The sequence below is a fragment of the Chlorella variabilis genome (assembly GCF_000147415.1).
Source record: "Chlorella variabilis unplaced genomic scaffold CHLNCscaffold_2, whole genome shotgun sequence".
Lineage (NCBI taxonomy): Eukaryota > Viridiplantae > Chlorophyta > Trebouxiophyceae > Chlorellales > Chlorellaceae > Chlorella > Chlorella variabilis.
In genome coordinates, this window is record NW_005435086.1 from 245,151 (window position 1) to 262,805 (window position 17,655).

Sequence of the window (17,655 nt, forward strand, 5' to 3'; positions counted from 1 at the left end):
CTGTAGTGCCGTGGGCTGGGCTGCTCCGCAGTCTGTGTTATGCGCGTCCCCTGCCCCGTCCTGCCATGCCTGTGCCATGCTGTGCCTTGCCCATGCCACGCTGTGCCACGCAGGCAATGCGCTGATGGCGGAGGTGCAGCTGCTGCGGCGGCAGCTGGAGGAGTCGGTGAGCAGCAGACAGCAGATGCAGGTGGCGCTGCAGCGGGAGCGGGGCGCCGCCGCCGCGCTGCGCGGCCGCGTGGCGGCGGCCGAGGCAGGCCGGGAGCGGGAGGCGGCACGCGCCGCGGAGGCCGCCGCGGGGCAGAGCGCGGCTGCCGCGGCGCGCTGCGGAGCCCTGGCCCGCGCCAATGCCGCGCTCGCTGCGCAGGCGGCGGCGCTGCGGCAGCAGGCGGCCCACCAAGAGGCAGCGGCGGCCGCCACCGCCGCCGCCGCAGCGCAGCACGCCGACGCCGCTGCTGCGGCGGCAGAGGAGGACCAGGCGGTGCTGGTTGCCGACCTGCGTCGCCAGCTACATGCCGAGCAACGGCAGCGGCAGGAGGCTCAGGAGGTGGCGGAGGCGGCGGCGGCCCAGGTGGCGCAGCAGGCGGCGGTGTTTTCAGAGGCGCTCGCGCAGCAGGCGGCGACGGCAGAGCACTGGCGGGGACAGGCAGAGGAGCTGTCTCGCCAGCTGGCGGCGGCCGGGCAGGCGGAGAGGGAGGTCAAGGGCGCTCTGCAGGTGATTGGCGGCTTGGTGTGGCTGTTGGTGGTAGTGCTTGGGGTGCGTACAGCCTCGTGCTCGGCTGTAGCTGAACAGTACTGCTGTACAGTCTCCTGTGCTGTGCGAAGCGTCTCCCTTTCCAGCTGTGTCGTCACCCTACCTGCTGCCGCCGCCGCCACCTGCAGGAGACGTGCACCAAGCTGGTTGCCCAGCAGCAGCTGGCGCACGAGCAGCAGGAGGAGCTGGTGTTCCTGCGGGCCAAGTACGGCCAGCTCAGCAGCCAGCTGGAAGCTGTGCAGGCAGCCGCCGCGGCAGCAGCGGCGGCGGCAGGGGGAGGAGCGCCCTCGCCGCCCTCGTCCCAGCAGCAGCAGCCACAGCACCCCGCCGTGCAGCAGCTGTCGCGGCAAGGCAGCCAGGACAGCAGCGCCAGCGGGGGCAGCGCGGGGGGCACGCCCGGCAGCAAGCGGCCCGGCGTCGCGGCAGGCGGCGGCGGCGGCAACAAGATCGGCAGCTGGCTGGGGCTGCGCAAGTCTTAGCTGCTTCGGGCCGCACGGCATGCTGCCAGCTCCCTGGCCGTGATGCTCAGTGACCACAGCAACCGTGAGGCACAACTATACCTACTTTCTAACACTGCTAACAACAGACCCTCATGCCCCTGTGCTCAGGCACCAGGCACACATATTCACTGACAAAACTGCTGGCTGACCTGTATTCTCTGCTGGCCATTCATAACTTTAAGCTATGCCAAAGCCTACACATGCGATGAGAACAGGGCGGCAAGACTAACGTCTGGACAAGCTTGCAAGAGGGATTGTGAAAAGAATTCCGCAATGCTTGATTGATGACGAGCAGTAAACATAGTAGTTCGAAAGAAAACTGAGACAGTACGGGTTGCAAAGATGCAAGTTCAGGAGGCTGAGGGTGGTGTCCTGCCTTCGGGCGTGGCCTCCAGCCGCCGCAGCGCCTCGGCCGCCGTGCAGCGGCGCAGCGGGTCGGCCACGACGCATTCCTCTATCAGCTCCAGCACCGCCTGCATGGAGGTGGGAGCAGGGGTGAAGTGGGGGCTGGTAGCGGGCATGCGCAGGCAGCACTGCTGTCAGTGGCACAGTGGGGGGCCTGCCCTGCCAGCCGCGGCACCCACCTGAGGGCACTCGTCGGGCACGCGCGGCAGGCGCCACTCGCCGCGCCTGTCCACCACGCACTGAGTGGTCAGCTCCACCAGCAGGATGCCAAAGCCGTACATGTCGGCCGCCAGGGTGCAGCGGTACCCCATCAGCTGCTCGGGGGCTGCAGGGGCGGGATGGGGAGGCGGCGCAGCTGAGCAGGACCCTGCTGGGATCAAGATGCAAGCATCTGGTGTAGGCTGTCAAGCACGCCGCTTGCATGCAGATCAACCAGCAGCCCGCTGCATCAGGGGTGCAGCGAGGTGACGCACCTGCGTGCGTGCAGCAGAAGCCCGCTGCGCTGCGCGCCTTGCTGCCCACCACCTGAGCCACACTCATATCGCCAAGGAAGGCACGCAGGTCTTCGCTCAGCAGCACATTGCTGCAAGGCAGGGAAACATCATGTGATGCTTGGGGCAAGTGCAGCAAGCATAGCTCCCACGCAGCATTGCTCTCAGACAGCTGGAATTCCGTGCAACTTAGGATGGTCCACGGCTGCAAGCCCAACCCTTACCCTGACTTCAGGTCGCTGTGCATGACTCGCTGTGTTGTGTGGAGGTGGTGCAGCCCTTCCGCCACATCCAGCGCCACCTGCCGGCCACTGCAGGGCAGCGGGCAGTACAGATGCATCATCACACCCACGCCGAGTTCGGCCACGCCAGCCCACGCATACGCACACGCCCAGACCTCACCCCGCCTCCCAGCGCAGGCGCTGCTGCAGCTCTGCATCCTGCAGCGCCACCCGCAGGCTGCCTCCCCGCATTAGCTCCATCGCCAGCATCAGCAGCGAGCCCTGCAAGAATGGTACACGACGCAGGATGGCACATGAATGCTGGCTGTGGCACACAAGGCCCCTACTGTATCGCCTCATGTCGCACGCCTGTCCCACCACAACCTGCGGCCACCCACCCTGAGCGCCACTCCAAACAGCGGCACGATGCGAGCGTGGGCGCACTGGCGCAGCAGCGACACCTCCCGCCACGCCGTGTGCGGGTCGAGCCCCGGCTGCAGCTCAAACACCTGCAGCGGGCAGGGGAGCAGCCAATGAATGCAGGGGTGGAGATCAGCCTGCAAGGGAAGCCTCTCCATCCACAGGAGTGGGGGTGGCTGGAAAGGCGGCGCAACAGCTGCTAATAGGCCCAGCCGCCATGCAGCGCTCGTCCCCACCTTCACTGCCACCTCCACCCCCTGCAGCCGTGCGAGGTACACCACGGCATGGGCCCCCTCCCCAAGCTCCACCAGCTGCCCCTGGGGCCCTGAGGAAAACTGCAGGCAGGCAGCACAGGGCAGGCACCAGTGCGCAGCAGCATGGCGGCGCTGCCACGAACAGCCCAAACACCGGGACGAGGATACATGGCCATGCCACCAGCAGCCCTGCTGAGGGCAGCTGTGGGCAAGGTGGAGCGGAGCGCCGCATGCCCGGCGCCGCCAGCTGTAGCCCCCGGCTGCAGCCACCTGCGCTGCGGCGCACCTCCAGGTCTCCTACCGACATGCGCAGCGATGGCGCCACCGCGCCCCAGGGCTGGCTGGCAGGGGCGGCAGCCGCGGCTTCGCCCAGCCACGCCCGCGCGCCGTGCCTGGCGCCATTTGCCGCCGGGCCCCTGCCGGGATCTGCCTCTGAGCCTGCATCCTGCTCCTGGCCCTGCAGCGAGCCCAGCTGGTGGGCCAGGCCGCTGGGCAGCACTTCTATGGGCAGCATTTCGATGCCGCGGCGCCGGTCGCTGCCCAGCTGGGCACGCAGCATGGCCGTCAGCCGCGCCCGCTTGCCGCGGCCCACCCAGGCGCCACCCACCTGGCCGCCCTCTGCCTCGCCCTGCTGGTGCAGCAGACCCAGCGTTTCGTGGCGCCGCCGCTCCAGGGGGCCATGCCGGCGCAGCTTGTGCCGCCACAGCAGCCTGCCGCCCACCGCCACGGCCACCAGGGGCACCAGCGTGGCCAGGCTGGCAACCGTCGCCGTGCTGAGGCCGCGATGGGCCTCGGCACACTGCGTTGGATAAGCTCCATTCAGCACCAGCTGCGGCAGGCTGCGCGACGCGCATGGCGGCACGCAGGCGTCGATCGCAGTGCGAGAGATCTCCCTGCGAAGCAGGCGGACAAGCAGGGGAGGGCGCCCGTCACGGCTTGCTCGGCAGTGGGTGGAAGAGGGCCTGGCGATGCCAGGGAAGCAGCAGGGGGCCGTGGCATGCATGGAAGCAGCGGTGCGCGCTTGCGAGGCTGCTCTCACACACGGCCCAAGTGTGCGGCAAACGGCGCCTGGCACCAGCTGGCGGGGATGGGGCCGGCGAGGGCGGTGCCGCTCAGATCCCTGCACGGTGGCGCGGCAGCGAAGGGCATCTTGTGAGCTGGCCGGCGGGTGGGGTAATGCGCGAGCCAGGAGGAGGGGCGAGGCAGCCAGCCAGCCAGCTACTCACAGCTCTTGGATCTGGGGCCAGGCAAGGCCAGGTGGCAGGGAGCCTGTGATCCCGGGGTTGCCCATCACCGCCAGCTGGGTAAGGCGGGGCATCGCCCCGGGCGCCAGCCAGGCGGGCGGGAAGGCGGGGCCCGTCAGCCGGTTGTCGTTGAGCACGAGGCGGTCGATCTGTGGGGAGGGGGCCAGGCCAGGGCTGCTCGTCGGCGGCCGCGGCCCGCTCGCTGCTCCTGGCTCGCAGCGCTGAGCTGGCAATCACAGTCAGCACAGCAGGCATGTCGTGACCCTGAGCAGCCAGCAGGCATGGCATCAGATACAGCAGGGATGACTCTGAGCAGCCAGCAGGCTCCCGGCTGCATGCAAACATCCCATGAACGCACACATCCCGAAATCCGAATGATGGCTCGGGCACTGACTCACCGCTGTGTCGTTGGCCCAGGCCTCTGGCAGCGGCCCGCTCAGCTGGTTGCCAGTCAGCACGAGCGTGCTGAGCCTCGGATGGGTGCGGAACAGCTGCGGCGGCAGCGTCCCCGTCAGCCCGGCTGCACTCAAACTCCTGTGCACGGGTGGGAGGCGGCAAGGGTGGCGGCGGTGTGTGCACATGTGTGGTGCATGCGGGTGGGGTGTGGGTGTGGGAAGGGCGGCAAGGGCAGGGGCAGGGCCAGCACAACAAGAGAACGAGAAAACAACACTCACAAGGCAGACAGGGAGGGGAAGCCTCCCTCCACCCAGGCTGCTGGGATGGAGCCTCTCAAGCCCACGCCGGCCAAGTCCAGCAGCTGCAGAGCCTTGAATCCAGAAGCCCACTGCGGCGGCAGGCGCAACCACCCCGCCGCAGGCTCCGCCGCCGCCGCGCCGGCCGCGCCGGCCGCGCGGTCGCTGCCACTGCCCGCCACCTCGACCAGCGCCTGCCACGTGGCGTTGACAAGGACGAAGCTGCCCAGGCGCTGGAAGCCGGCAGCCCAGGCCGCCGGCAGCGGCCCCGCCAGCGGCGCGTGCACCGACAGCGCGAGCAGCGCGGGGAGCACCCGCGGGTCGGCGCCCCAGCTGGCGGGCAGGGTGGAGGGGGACAGCTCTCGGAAGTCGAGGCGGAGCTCCTCCAGCCGGGGCAGGACGCCGGGGGGCACATCGGGCAGGCCTGCACCCATATTGAGGAACTCCAGGCCCAGCCTGCAGGCAGGCTGGGAGGCAGGCAGGTGAGCGGGAAGGGAGGTGGGCAGGCGGGCAAGCGAAGTCAAGGTCAGGGCGAGGGGGAGGGCGCAGTACGAGGCTGGCCAGGGCGCCATGCCCTCCCCTGCCCTGCCCTGCCCGCCAGCGCCGCTCACTTTTTCAGGCGGGGGAAGGCGCCGGGCGCCAGCCACTCGGCAGGGATGCCTCCCGTCAGCCGGCCGTGGTACGACTGAAGCTGGAGCTCCTCAAGCCACTGCAGCTGGGCCAGCTCTGGCAGCAGCGCCGCGCCGGCGTGCGGCGGCGCCGGGGCCTGGCTGCGGGCGCTGCCGCTGCTGTTGGCGCCGCTGGCGCCCTGGCTGGGGTTCAGCAGCGTCTGCAGCCACTCTGCACTCTTGCGCGCCTCGGCCGCCGATTCCACAGACACGGCTCTGCAGATTGGCGGGGGGGGGGGGGGGGGGGGGGGGGGGCACGCATTCGCCTTGGAACATGTGCCATGCCTGGCGGGGCCGGTCTAAAGGCGGCTGGGCAGCTGGTGCAGTCACAACTGCAAGCACGTGCGTGCGTGCAGGTGGCTGTACGTGTGAATGCAGGGCGGCCGGCATCTTGCCCGGGGCCTCACATGCGTGTGATCCGCTGCAGCGCATCGCACTCGACATGGACCCAGCGGCACGGGTGGGCGTTGTCGCTGGGCTGCCAGCCCTGGAGGCCGCGCAGGTTGTGCCACCCCGCCCGCAGCTTGCGCATTATGGCCTCTGCACGGGGGACGCTGCCCAGATGGGTCGAGGAAGAAGAGCACAGGCATGCCGGCAGCGTCCGGCGTCCGGCAGTGCCACAGCCCGCAGCCGGCATAGCAGATAGGAGCACACAGAGAGCTCTGCTTCAATAGCAATACCCGCAGCGTGCACAAATGCGCATGCAATGTCTCGGGCATGTCATGCGAATAATGTGCGCACCCTCAGACAGGCGGGTGCCAGGCAGCGGGCCGCCGCCAGCGGGGCCAGCCGCAGCCAGCACCACCAGAGCGAGAAGCGCCCATGCCCAGCCGGGCGCCCTCCGCATCGCCCCTGCAGGCCCGGCTTGCCGACTCAGAGCGACGCCGCTGGGTGGGGCCGCCCCGGTCCCATGCCGGCTCCCATTCCACTCGCCACCGAGCTGCAGGGGACGATGCAGAGACGCACGAGGATGAGGTAAACGAGAAAACGCGAGCAAACAAACGGCTAGCATTGGGGGTGTGCCCAACCCAGGGCGATGTGACCGCTGCCGCACGTCGCGATCGCGCTGTGCTCAGCACGGCGGCGGAGTTACTGTTACACCCATGCTGAGTGAGGCAGCGCAGCAGACACGTTAGAGGGATGTTGAAAGCAGAGAAGGAGTGTGTACAAGGGAAGAACAATGACGGTGCTGCGTGAGTCTGAGGCAACACAACGGCACAGCTTCGCTGCCAGCGTCGGTGCGGCCCACCCCGCTGCTGCTGCTGCTGCTGCTGCCCCTGCCAGCTGCGGCTTGCTCATGCGCGCCAGTCATGCCCCGACGGGCTTGGCGCTGCTGCTGCCGCCGCGCGGCGCGGCGCCGCTGCTGGTCGTCGCCATCACGTGCATGGTGGAGGGGCGGTTGGCGACGATGCGCAGCAGCCATAGGCTGCACACCAGGCTGAAGAAGTGGGCCAGCAGCGCGTTGGTGGTGGCCTGCGGCGGGGGGCGGCGGCACAGCAAGGGCCGTGTCAGGCACCGCGCTAACCAGAGCGCCACGCCACAGGCCTAGCAGGGCGCACGAGAATCGGCAGCCGGCAGCAGCAGCGGCCGGGCCTGCTCCCGTCACTTGCCGGCGGCCGGCCGGCCGCGTCGGCGCGGCCCGCCACCCTGCCATCCGCGCTCTGCGCTGCCCCCACCTGCACGTTGAAGACGTCAAAGGCCAGCACAGGGTTCCAGTTGGTGGAGGAGGTTGCCAGGAAGGGGTTGACGGTGGCGGAGGTGAGGGTCTTGGCCAGCAGCACGCCGATGGTGGCAGACAGGCCCAGCATGGTGGCCCCCGCTCCCAGCACGTTGATCACCGCGCCCTGCAGGCGGCACAGGAGACCGGGCATGCGGGCTGGCGCGGGTGGGCGTGGAGCCGCCGCAGCAGGCCTGCAGCGTTGCACATCCCAAACGCCCACGCCCAGCACCCACAAACCACCCACCCGCCGTCCTTACCCTATCGCAGAGCCCATGCACATGCACAGCCGGCACACAAGCAGACCTTAAGATACTCCCCCACCCACAGGCACACCCAGCCCCCCCACACAGCCCCACCTTCTCGAGCATGGAGATCACATCGGAGCGGCGGATCTTGGGCGCGGCGTCCAGGCTGGCGGCGTCCAGGAACGCGCGCAGCTTGCGCGACAGGCGCACGTAGCCAAAGGACCAGAACAGGGACAGGAAGCCCAGCACGATGCCAAAGAGCGTCATGTAGAGGGAGATCGAGGGGCCGTTCTGCGGGTGGAAAGGAAGGAAAGCAACAGCGAGGGGCGGCAGCGGCATGAGTTGCAGCGCAGGGTGCGAGCCGGGGGTACCGAAGCACTGGGGCCAGGGAATGGAGCCAGGGCTGCGGCGGCCCTGCACAGCGGCAGGAGATTCACATAGTTTCATGCAGCAGGACCCATCTCCCGAGCCCAACCTTTCCGCCGCAGCCCCACCTGCGAGGTGAAGGCGAGGGAGAAGAGCAGCACGACGGCTGCCACGGTGTTGAGCACCAGCTGCACCCAGAAGCTCAGCCAGCCGTAGCGCCGGCACGCGTTGGCCGCCTTCCTCAGGTTCTGCCGCGCCACCTCGGAGACATCCAAGAGGCCGTCTCCACCTCCCGCCGCCGCCGCCGCCGGGCCGCGGGCAGACGCGTCTGCGCGCGGCGCCTGCAGAGGCGCCATTGGCAGAGCTTCCCTGAGGTCCTGTGCTACTGGGCCAAGCGGCCTGCGTGCGCTGGGAAAGAGCCCAACACCCACACCACCATCCCACCCACCTGGCAGACTCGCCGCCGGCTGGATGGTCTCGATGGCTGCACCAGCCGCACTGGCGCTGCTAGGGCTGCGCTGCTGGGGACATTTTTCAGATGCCTGTGTTGAAGGCGGGCTGCCGCTAGTGTGGGCTGGCAGAGGCGCGCGGAGACCTGCATGTTGTCCAGATGGGTCGCCGGGCGACCCGATGGCTCAATTTTGGCGCTGCCCTGCGCGCCTGCTGAGCTGGCGAGTGTTGCGCACAGCCAGAATCGATGAAACCGCGCTCAGGAATGCACAATTGGCATTCCAAGACACATGTATAAATTGTCCAACCTGTCCAGGATCGCTTCCGAAACCAGGACGAGGACTAACGTGACTTGCTTTGCCTGCAGAAGGGCACCCAGGTGAGAGCGCGGCGGCTGTAACAAGAACAGCACGTGCCTGCTGAGTATTCTGGTCCGGCAGCGTGACAGCTGCGCAAAGGGCGGCGGCGGCGCTGGCGCCGCAGCTGGAGTGTGCGACTGTCGACTGCGGCGCCAGCCCGCTGCAGGATGGTGAGCAGCACCCACGAGCATCACGACTACGTGCGCAAACACAAGTTCACCACCCCCGTGAAACGGGAGGCGAGTCGCAGCATCTTGGCTGTGCAGACAGCAGGCGCCGCCGCGCCTCTGCAGGCTAGCACGCATCGGCATGCACAGGCTGTCCCATCCGCTGGGCGTCCGCTGCTGGATTGGCTGCAGGATGTGGAGCGCGACTGGCGGCCGCGGGGCTACACCTGCGACTTGTTCGTTGACCCGCCAGGTCAGCTCAAGTGCACGCGTACATGCTGACACCGCCAATGCATTCATCGCTTCCTGCCGCTCATCTCACCCGCCGCTGCGCCTGGTGCAGGCAAGGAGTGGGTGGACTTCACTCACAAGGAGGACGAGCTGGTGGTGGTGGTGACGGGGCGCATGGAGTTTCTCATCGGTGGAGACCGCGTGGTGCTGGAGCCAGGGGACGAGGCCTTCATCCCGGCGGGGGTGAAGCACAGCACCAAGAACATGGGGGCCAGCGAGGCGCGGTGGCTCTACGGGTATGCTTGACATGCGGCTGGCGGCTGGGTGGAATGAGCTGTGCTGCCCAAAAAGAATGCTGGCCGGCACCGCGTTGCTGGAGCATCTGAGAGCATCTGAGAGTGAAAGCTAACTGAGTTGTGTTTCATTCACTAGCATCTTGCCGTGCAAGCCCACGTGGACGGCGGCGAATGCCAGGTGGCGGCAAGGCGCCAGCAGGTCGCTGTACCCAACTCTGGCATCGTCGGCGTGCAGCTCTGCAGCGATCATCTCACGCAGACAGGCTTGGGGGCAGTCGCCCGCCGCGATTTCGACTCGCGTTGCCAACCCCGCAATGAGAGGCGGCGGGCTAGGGAGCACCGGGGCGGTACTGGCTCTAGCGTTGCTGCTGGCAGGTGTGCGGGGCGCCTGCGGGCAGCAGGTGGCGACGGCGGCGGTGGGCCGGGTGTGCGGGCAGCACCCGCCCAGTTGGTAGCGCCACAGCCGAAGACGGAGCGCTGTGAACCTTGAGCAGCGCCGGCCCGCCTGCCTGCCGGCTGCAGGCGTTAGCACGCCGCGAATAGGAGCTGCTGCGATTTCTCTGGGCAACCAGACGCACGGCTGGTGAGGTTGTGCCTGGAGCCCGTGATACCGCCGCAGGCGGCGCGGCTCCTCCCCACCGCTGCAGGCCCTGCCCGCCCGCCCCCGAGCATGCGCGCCGCCGCCCTGTTGGGTGCAGGGTGGAGGTGGTGGCGTGGAAGCCGAGGGCCCTGCTGCTGCATGGCTTCCTTTCGCATGCAGAGTGCGACCACATCATACGGGTGGGCAGCAGGCCATACGAATAGCTGGCCATACGCATGAGTGCAAGTGAATGTCCGGAAACACCAGTGGGGCGGCCAAGTGGGCGTGCACGGGCGTGTGCAGGGGCATGTGCAGGGTGGGGGGCTGCTTGCCCCATCATCCACCCACAACCACACCCACACCCACACCCGCCCGCACACTGCCATGCTGCCCCACCCCCCAGGTGGCCGATCCCAGCCTGGAGCGCAGCACAGTTGTGTCTCCCGAGGGCGGGTCGATGCTGGACGAAATACGCACCAGGTGGGGTGCCTGCTGCATGCCGCACGCCAGAAGGTGCCGCCCTGCTGTTGCTTCGCAGGCGGTGGTGGTGTGGGGTGCCATGTGCTGGACGAGGCGCGGGCCAGGTTGGGGGCCCCTTGCTTCCTGCTGCCGCTGCCGACTGCTGGCCCCAGGAGGGTGTCGCTGCAGCAAGTTTGAGCCATCGGCCGCGTGCGCCGCGTGCTGTGCCACCTTTTCCACCAAGCTTGCCCTTTGCTGCCCCGTCCATCCCTGTGCCCCTCCCGCCCGTGTCATGCCTGCCTGCCCACCTGCCTGCCTGCCTGCCTGCCTTCAGCTCTGGCATGTTTATTCTCAAGGGCCACGACGCCGTGATATCCGGCTTGGAGGAGCGGGTGGCAGCGCTGACCCACCTGCCCGTGTCCCACCAGGAGGACCTGCAAGTGCTGCGGTGGGTGGGGATGCAGTGCTGTGCTGTGCTGTGCTGTGGCATGCTGTGGCGTGCTGTGCTGTGCTCTTCTGTGGCATGGTGCGACGTGGCAGGCCGCGGCGTGCGGCCCTGTGCACCCCCCTACCACATCGCACCACATCGCACCACGTCGTACCGCATCCCGGCCGCCGCCTGGCCCGTACCGCAGGTACGAGCTGGGCCAGAAGTACAGCGCCCACTGGGATATCAACGACTCGCCCGAGCGAGCGCAGCAGATGCGGGCCAAGGGCGTGCTGGGGGGCCTGCGCACCGCCACCCTGCTCATGTACCTGTCGGGTGGGCGGCGCACGCGGGTGGCGTGTGTGTTTGCTGAGGGGGTGAAGCGTGCTTGGGTAGAGGGGGACCGCGCGGCGGTGTCGAGCGGCGGTGTAGCCACCTGCCAAGTGTGCCTGCTCCTCTCCCCCTGCCCCTGACACCCCTGCCCCTCCACACCCAGCCCCCGCTCTGCGTGCTCCACCCTTCTGCCCTCCCCCCGCATCGCTGCAGACGTGGAGGAGGGAGGCGAGACGGCTTTCCCGCACGGCCGCTGGCTGGATGAGGGGGTGCAGGCGGCGCCGCCCTACACCGAGTGCGCATCCAAAGGGGTGGTGGTCAAGCCGCGCAAGGGGGATGCCATTCTCTTCTTCTCGCTAAAGTTGAATGGTGAGTGTGGCTGTGCTCGGGTGGGCGGCAGGGCTGTGATGGGGGTGCACGTGGTGGCGGCGGCGTGTGTGTGTGAGCCAACCCAAGGCGTGCACCGCCAGCTGGAAGCAAGCGGTAGCATGCTGTATGGTACCATGCTGTATGGTACCGCCTCTGCTGCAGGCCAGAAGAAAGACGTGTACAGCCTGCACGCAGGCTGTCCCGTGGTGCGCGGCGTCAAGTACTCGGCCACCAAATGGGTGAGCGGTGGCAGGCGGGCGTGTCCTGTGGTGCCGTGTCGGGTTGTGCAAGAGCGTGGGGTAAAGCGGCGGCATGTCGCCACGCAGCTTCCCTGCTCCTGCCACAACCCAGCACCGCCCACCACCACCAGGCAGGACTTGCCCGCACCAGGCCCGCATGTGCTTTGCTCGAGGCGGCAAAAGCCAGAGCGTTGTGCTGGCGGCAGCACCCGGCAACCCGCCGGCACCCGCCCTCCCATCCCACCCGTGTGTGCAGGTACACGTGGAGCCGTTTGGGCACACCACGGTGCAGCAGCCAAGCCGGTGCGAGGATGCACGGGTGGAGTGCCCGCAGTGGGCGGCGGCAGGGGAGTGCGACAGCAACCCGGTATACATGAAAGGCAGCGAGGTCAGCGTGGGCAGCTGCCGGCTGTCGTGCAAGGTGTGCCGGCCGTGCCCCAAGGGCGATGTGCTGTGCGAGCGGGAGAATGCGCGGGCGCGGTAGCGCCAAGGCATCTGCCCTGCCCTGCGGCGCAGCTGCTCTTCGCCAGCCCGGTTTGTGCGCGTGCCCTGTGCGGCAGCAACGCCGGCGGTGCGTTTTTTGGGGAACATGCAGCGCTCGCTGGACCCTGCTACAGCCGGGCCCGTGTAAACATTGACGGCAGCGCGGGGGGGTGTTTACACACCGTGTGGAGGGGTGAGGACAGGCTGGTGGGATGATCAGAGGCTGGGAGGGGACCCGAGAGGTGATGGCAAGGCAGAGCTAAGGTAGCGGGAAGTTCAGAGTTCAAGTGACCTCAGGCTGGTGGGCAGCCACAGCAGCAGCCAGATGCGGCGCATGCCTACTGCTGCTCGCCATGCGGCTGCCCCTCCTGCCCAGGCTGCCTCCCACCTCGCCCTTGCTGCCGCTGCTGCTCCCCCGCTCCTCCCGCCTCCTCCTCCTCCCCTGCTTCCTCCACCACCGCGCCAAAGGGCCAGGGCTGCAGGCCGCGCTGCGCGATGCAGAAGGCCTGGTAGCTGCTGCCCATGCCCTCCTCGTGAAGCGCGGCGCCCGGCTCGCTGCCGCCCACCAGCCGCCTGCAGCGGGCAGGGCAGCCGCAGGGGAGCAGGCCAGTCAGCAAGATTGCGAAAACCGCAGGCACCGACGCGCCCAGCAACCAGGGAGACCGCCCTTCGCATGCCTGTGCACCCCCGGACGGCAGCGCCAAGGCAGCGCCAGGAGACAGCTGCCTCCACCTCCATCCTCACACCCCCCAACCGCCACCACCACCACCTCGGACACACCTGTACCCTGTCTGCAGCGCCTCCGCCTGCTGCGGGGTGGCGCCGACCAGCAGCTGCTCCAGGCGCGCCTCGATGCCCAGTCCCAGAAGGAACAGGGCCTGCGGGATGGGCCCCAGGCAGTCGGCGGCGGCGCCGCTCTCCTCCACCGTGGCCCTGCATTCAACCACAGCGCGCGCGGCACGGGAAGCAGTCACAGATGACTCTTAGCATGCGGGAGGCCGTGCAGGGTGCTGGCGCGGCTTGGGCTCATATACGGCGGTACGTGTGAAAACCAATGCCGGCAGGCAGCCAAGTTGAGCATTGGGCGCTGCCTCGAAACCTGCCCTGCCACAAGCACAGCCGCCGCCGCCACCGCACCCAACCACATCACCCGTGTGCCCACCCCAAGCCACCCCACCCCAAACACACCACCACACCACAGCGCACCTCAGCGCCGAGTAGTCCACCCGGTTGCTGATGTCGGCGCCCCCCGGCCCCTCCAGCAGGCCCACAAACTGGTGCTGCCGGATGGCCTGCAGGGAGGCCTCGTAGGGCGCGTCCTGGCCATAGTCGATGATGAGCGCGGCGCCGCCGTGCTGCGCCACGCGACGGGCCAGCCCCTCAGCCAGCGCCATGGCCTGCACGGAAACGGGGGGTGGGGTGGGGGGGAGTTGCATGCGTGTGCATACATGTGGCATGCAGGTGTGTAGTTGTGATGCGTGCGTATGCATGCGTGCGTGCTGCGCATGCGTGAGTGGTGTGTGGCGTGATGAAGGGGCCGTGGGCAGCGGGCACGAGCGTTAGCGGCAGGCTTTTCTTTCCAAGCAGCCAGCGCCGTTGCATGCTCGCTCTGCAACGACAGCACGCGCAGCACCTGCGGGCAGACCTCCAGTGCCGCCGCCTCGCTGGCCTCCGCCTGCGGCAGCTGGCGCAGGCGGCGGGGCAGCAGCACGCGGGCCGCGGGGGTGGGCCCTGGCGACAGCACCATGCGCAGGTGCAGGGGGGAGTCTGGGGAGGCGCAGTCCACCAGCCGCTCGCACCAGCCGCGCTCTGCGGTTGCAGGAGGCCAGGCGGGGGAGGTGGGTGGACAGTCGGGTAGGGAGGGATCAGCGGCATGGGCAGCGTGCAGAGCGAGGTCGGCGCCGAGTGAACATGCGCCGAGTGAACATGCAGTGGGGAGGGCATGCCGGTGTTGCTGCAGGAGGCATGCTCATGTGTAGCGGCTCCCCCGTCCAGCATCCCCCCTCCTGCCGCCGCTTCCCCCGCTGCCGCACCCCGCATGCCAGCCGCACCCACCCGTCTTTTGGAACTGGTGCACAGGCAGGGCGTCCAGGAACTCGTGAGCTATGTAGAGGGAGGGGCCGCCCTCCGCTGCAACCTCCTCCAGGCTGCGGTGCCAGCTCACCGGCACGCCACTCCAGCCGCTCACGCCGCTGACCCCGCCGCTGCCGCTGCTGCTGCTGCTATTTGTGTCGGGGCCGGGATCGTCGCCACTGCTGCTGCCCGGTCCCCTGCTGCTGCTGTCTTCTCCACCGCCGCTGCTGCCGCTGCTGCCGCCGTCACTGCTGCTGCCGCCGTCGCAGCTGCCGCCGCCTCCAGGGTCTGCTTCCAGAGGCGGGCTGCCCTGGCAGCGCAGCGCGCGCCACTGCATGCCGCGCAGGTGGGGCGACACCTCCACCATGCTCACCCGCAGCGCCTGCAGGGAGGAAAGCACAGGGTGCTGGTGCTGGTGGAGAGCATCCGGGATGGCGTGGCGCGGCCACTGCCGTGGTGTGAATCCAGGCAGGAGCGGGCCGCATCGTCCCCAGTTGAATGGACCCCCCCTCACATTCCGCTCTCCAGGGAATCGTGGCACTGCAGTACCACTGGCACCACCCACCCACCTGCGAAAACTGCTGGAAGGCGGCGGTACCGCGCAGCAGGTCCGCCATCAGCGTGCCCCGCCCAGGACCAAGCTCCACCAGGTGGAGGGTGGCGGGGCAGCCCAGCTGCTGCCAGGCTGCCACACACCAGATACCCACCATCTGCGCCAGGCGGGGTGGATAGGTAGGGAGGGTGGGTGCATGTGTGGGTTCGGGGGCCGCGTGCCACGGCGGCACACCCGGCTGGCAGGCGGGGAGGCGTCCGCGCAGCGGCTGGAAAGACAGGTGCCGCTGTCGCCTGCAGCAAGTGCCTCATCCGCATGCCGCATTGGCATGCCACGTCGGCATGCCACGTCAGCATGCCACGTCACCACCCCTCACCTCCCCCATCATCTGACAGATCTCGGGGGAGGTCACAAAGTCGCCAGTAGCCCCAAACACGTCCCGCTGCACGTCAGGGGGCCGTGTGGAGGGCCAGGGCGGCATTGGGAGGCGGCATCGCCAACCGGCGGCTTGTGTTTCAAGGCCTGAGGCACAGCCTGCTGCGCTAGCTGCGGCGGGGCGTGGGGCGACATGGCTGGAGGCCTGCCCGCCCGCCTGCCCGCCTGCCTGCCTCTCTGTCCTGCCTCTCTGTCCTGCCTCCAGCCAGCCAGCCAGCCAGCCTGCCTGCCTGCCCTGCCTGCCTCGGGCTCCCCGCCTCTCTACCTTGCCTGCCTGCCTGCCCTGCCTGCCTCAGGCTTCCCACCTCTCTACCCTGCCTGCCGCACCTGCGAGTAGTAGCCATGCTGCGGGTTGGTCAGAGCCTCAGACATGAACTCAGCCAGGCTCAGCGGGCCACCACGAAACTGCGGGCAGGCGGGAGGCGGTGAGGGCAGCACTGATCTTGTGTGGTTGCTGCTTCTGTGTTAGGTGGGACTCTTGACAGGGCACGTGCTGGTCATGCCGGCCGACACCTGCCAGGTGGTGGCAGCAGCTGCCCGTTGCCGGCTTGCCGGATCCGGCGCTGCTGTTGCAGCACCACAGCTGGCGCCGCTGCGCCTGTGGCACTTGCCCACCTGAATGAGCGCCTTGAGGTGACGCACCAGCGGCGTCTCCGGCTCCTTGTGAGCCTGCTGCGCTTCCAGCGCCACTGGGTTGTGTGTGTGCGGGTGCGGCTGGAACAGCGCGGAGCGATCTATTGAGACTACCTGCTGGGCTGCTGCTGCCCCTTCTGGGTGCGATGGCGTACTGCTGCTGGTGGTGCTGGTGCTGGTGCTGGTGCTGGTGCTGGGCTCGGGCGGGTTGCTAGGCGGAGGCCGGTCACTGCCGCCGCCGCCGCAGCAGCTGCCGCTGCCTGCCAGCCCCCGCCAGGCGCAGGCCAGCGCGGCGGCCGCCGACGCCGGCAGCCTGCTGTGCTGCGACCATCGGAGGGTTGACAGGCTGGAGAGCAGCATCGCTGGCGCCAATCGTGGGAGCCCACAGACTTCGGCGAGTTGCCCCTCTCGACAGGCCGGGGGCGCCCCACCCACAACGGTACAATCCCTCTGGAGCGATCGGCAATGCGCCAGGGCAATGCATGGCGCTGTGCTGGGCCTGCCACGTGATTGTTTCCTTTGGCTTTCTTTCTCCGCCTGTTCACCCTCTTTTGCCGCATCGCGCTGCCACCTACCCCCACAGGTCTCCACCTAGCTCAGTATCACCGCAGGCCCCCGCTGGCGCCCAGCCTCCGGTGCACCCGACTCTGCCTGCAACGGCCTGCCCGCCAGCTCGCCGCGCCCGCCTGGACCACGCTGCAATAGCAGCATCTCACTCAGGGCACGGGCCAGGGAGCAGCAGCCAAAGCAGCAGCATTGGCACATGCCGCCGCGGACGCCGCAGACCGCCGCTGCGTAGCGCAGAACCACACCCCACACCAGCACCGCCCGCCGGGCTGGGGCCTGGAATCCATCATTATCTATAGCAGGTCGCAGCCGCCATGGCGACCCGGAAATGGGTCAGCAGCGCAGTGGGCGTCTACCGCCTGCTGCTGGAGCAGCAGTCTTCGGGCCCCGCCGCCGCCGCCGCCCGGCAGCTGTGGCAGGCGGAGGTGAGCCTGGCGCTGCCCGCGGCCGCCGCCAGCAGCGCCGGCGCCAGCACGGCGGCGGTGCGGCAGCACAGCGCGGCGCGGCTGCGCACCTGGCTGCCCGCGGCGGCGGCGCCGCTGCAGCAGCTGGGTGCCGCGGCGCTCCATTCTGGCAGCACCCAGCTCCAGTCCATCCATCACGACTCGGTGAAGAGCAGCCTGACGCAGCCGCCGCCGCTGGCCAAGGTGGCGCCCTGGGAGGGCCAGCTGCCGCACAAGCACCTGCCGCCGGGGCACCACCCGCGCGGCGGCCAGGCGGCGGCAGCGCAGTACGAGGCCGCAGACGCAGGTACGGTGCCGCCCAGGCCCCGCCGCTCGTTGCCTGCCGCCAGCTGGTGCGTGCTGTGCCGAAAGGCAGAGGGGGTGTGCGGTGCCGAAAGGAGGAGGGAGCAGCAGGAGTGCCGCCTGCCTGCCAGCTCCCTGCCCCCGGCTGATCCCGTCCTGCCATGCTGTACTGCCTGAACCGCTGTGCTGTACTGCCTGTACCGCAGAGGAGTGCGATGAGGTAATGGAGGAGTACAGCGAGGCGCGGCGGCGGGTCAGGTGGGGCCGCCTCCAGC

The 17,655-nt window shown here is 68.8% G+C and overlaps 5 protein-coding genes across 5 annotated transcripts; 2 read left to right on the top strand and 3 right to left on the bottom strand.

Annotated features, from left to right (window-relative positions):
- Window positions 1-1,604: 1,604 nt before the first annotated feature.
- CHLNCDRAFT_137597 (hypothetical protein) lies at window positions 1,605-6,181 on the bottom strand (the record flags this gene model as incomplete). Its single annotated transcript, XM_005851315.1, has 14 exons — window positions 1,605-1,727; window positions 1,839-1,984; window positions 2,133-2,242; window positions 2,375-2,461; window positions 2,553-2,653; window positions 2,770-2,880; window positions 3,028-3,126; window positions 3,332-3,938; window positions 4,085-4,165; window positions 4,272-4,438; window positions 4,688-4,823; window positions 4,964-5,437; window positions 5,593-5,865; window positions 6,057-6,181. 14 exons carry the CDS (start codon window positions 6,179-6,181, stop codon window positions 1,605-1,607), a joined length of 2,640 nt encoding a protein of 879 aa, XP_005851377.1.
- A 776-nt stretch (window positions 6,182-6,957) lies between these two features.
- CHLNCDRAFT_137598 (hypothetical protein) lies at window positions 6,958-8,336 on the bottom strand (the record flags this gene model as incomplete). Its single annotated transcript, XM_005851316.1, has 4 exons — window positions 6,958-7,122; window positions 7,326-7,493; window positions 7,726-7,905; window positions 8,109-8,336. The coding sequence occupies 4 exons, from the start codon at window positions 8,334-8,336 to the stop codon at window positions 6,958-6,960; spliced, it is 741 nt and encodes a 246-aa protein (XP_005851378.1).
- Window positions 8,337-8,956: 620 nt separating this feature from the next.
- CHLNCDRAFT_137599 (hypothetical protein) lies at window positions 8,957-9,493 on the top strand (the record flags this gene model as incomplete). Its single annotated transcript, XM_005851018.1, has 3 exons — window positions 8,957-9,016; window positions 9,149-9,209; window positions 9,300-9,493. 3 exons carry the CDS (start codon window positions 8,957-8,959, stop codon window positions 9,491-9,493), a joined length of 315 nt encoding a protein of 104 aa, XP_005851080.1.
- Window positions 9,494-9,797: 304 nt separating this feature from the next.
- Window positions 9,798-12,374, top strand: CHLNCDRAFT_137600 (hypothetical protein; the record flags this gene model as incomplete). The annotated part of the gene is made up of 9 exons (XM_005851019.1): window positions 9,798-9,858; window positions 10,006-10,066; window positions 10,182-10,263; window positions 10,467-10,543; window positions 10,857-10,970; window positions 11,158-11,285; window positions 11,496-11,651; window positions 11,814-11,890; window positions 12,147-12,374. 9 exons carry the CDS (start codon window positions 9,798-9,800, stop codon window positions 12,372-12,374), a joined length of 984 nt encoding a protein of 327 aa, XP_005851081.1.
- A 760-nt stretch (window positions 12,375-13,134) lies between these two features.
- CHLNCDRAFT_8390 (hypothetical protein) lies at window positions 13,135-16,178 on the bottom strand (the record flags this gene model as incomplete). Its single annotated transcript, XM_005851317.1, has 9 exons — window positions 13,135-13,306; window positions 13,580-13,770; window positions 14,007-14,182; window positions 14,429-14,625; window positions 14,779-14,828; window positions 15,016-15,156; window positions 15,376-15,441; window positions 15,762-15,839; window positions 16,050-16,178. Coding segments are annotated over 9 exons (1,200 nt in total), but the record flags the coding sequence as incomplete, so codon positions are not given.
- Window positions 16,179-17,655: the final 1,477 nt, after the last annotated feature.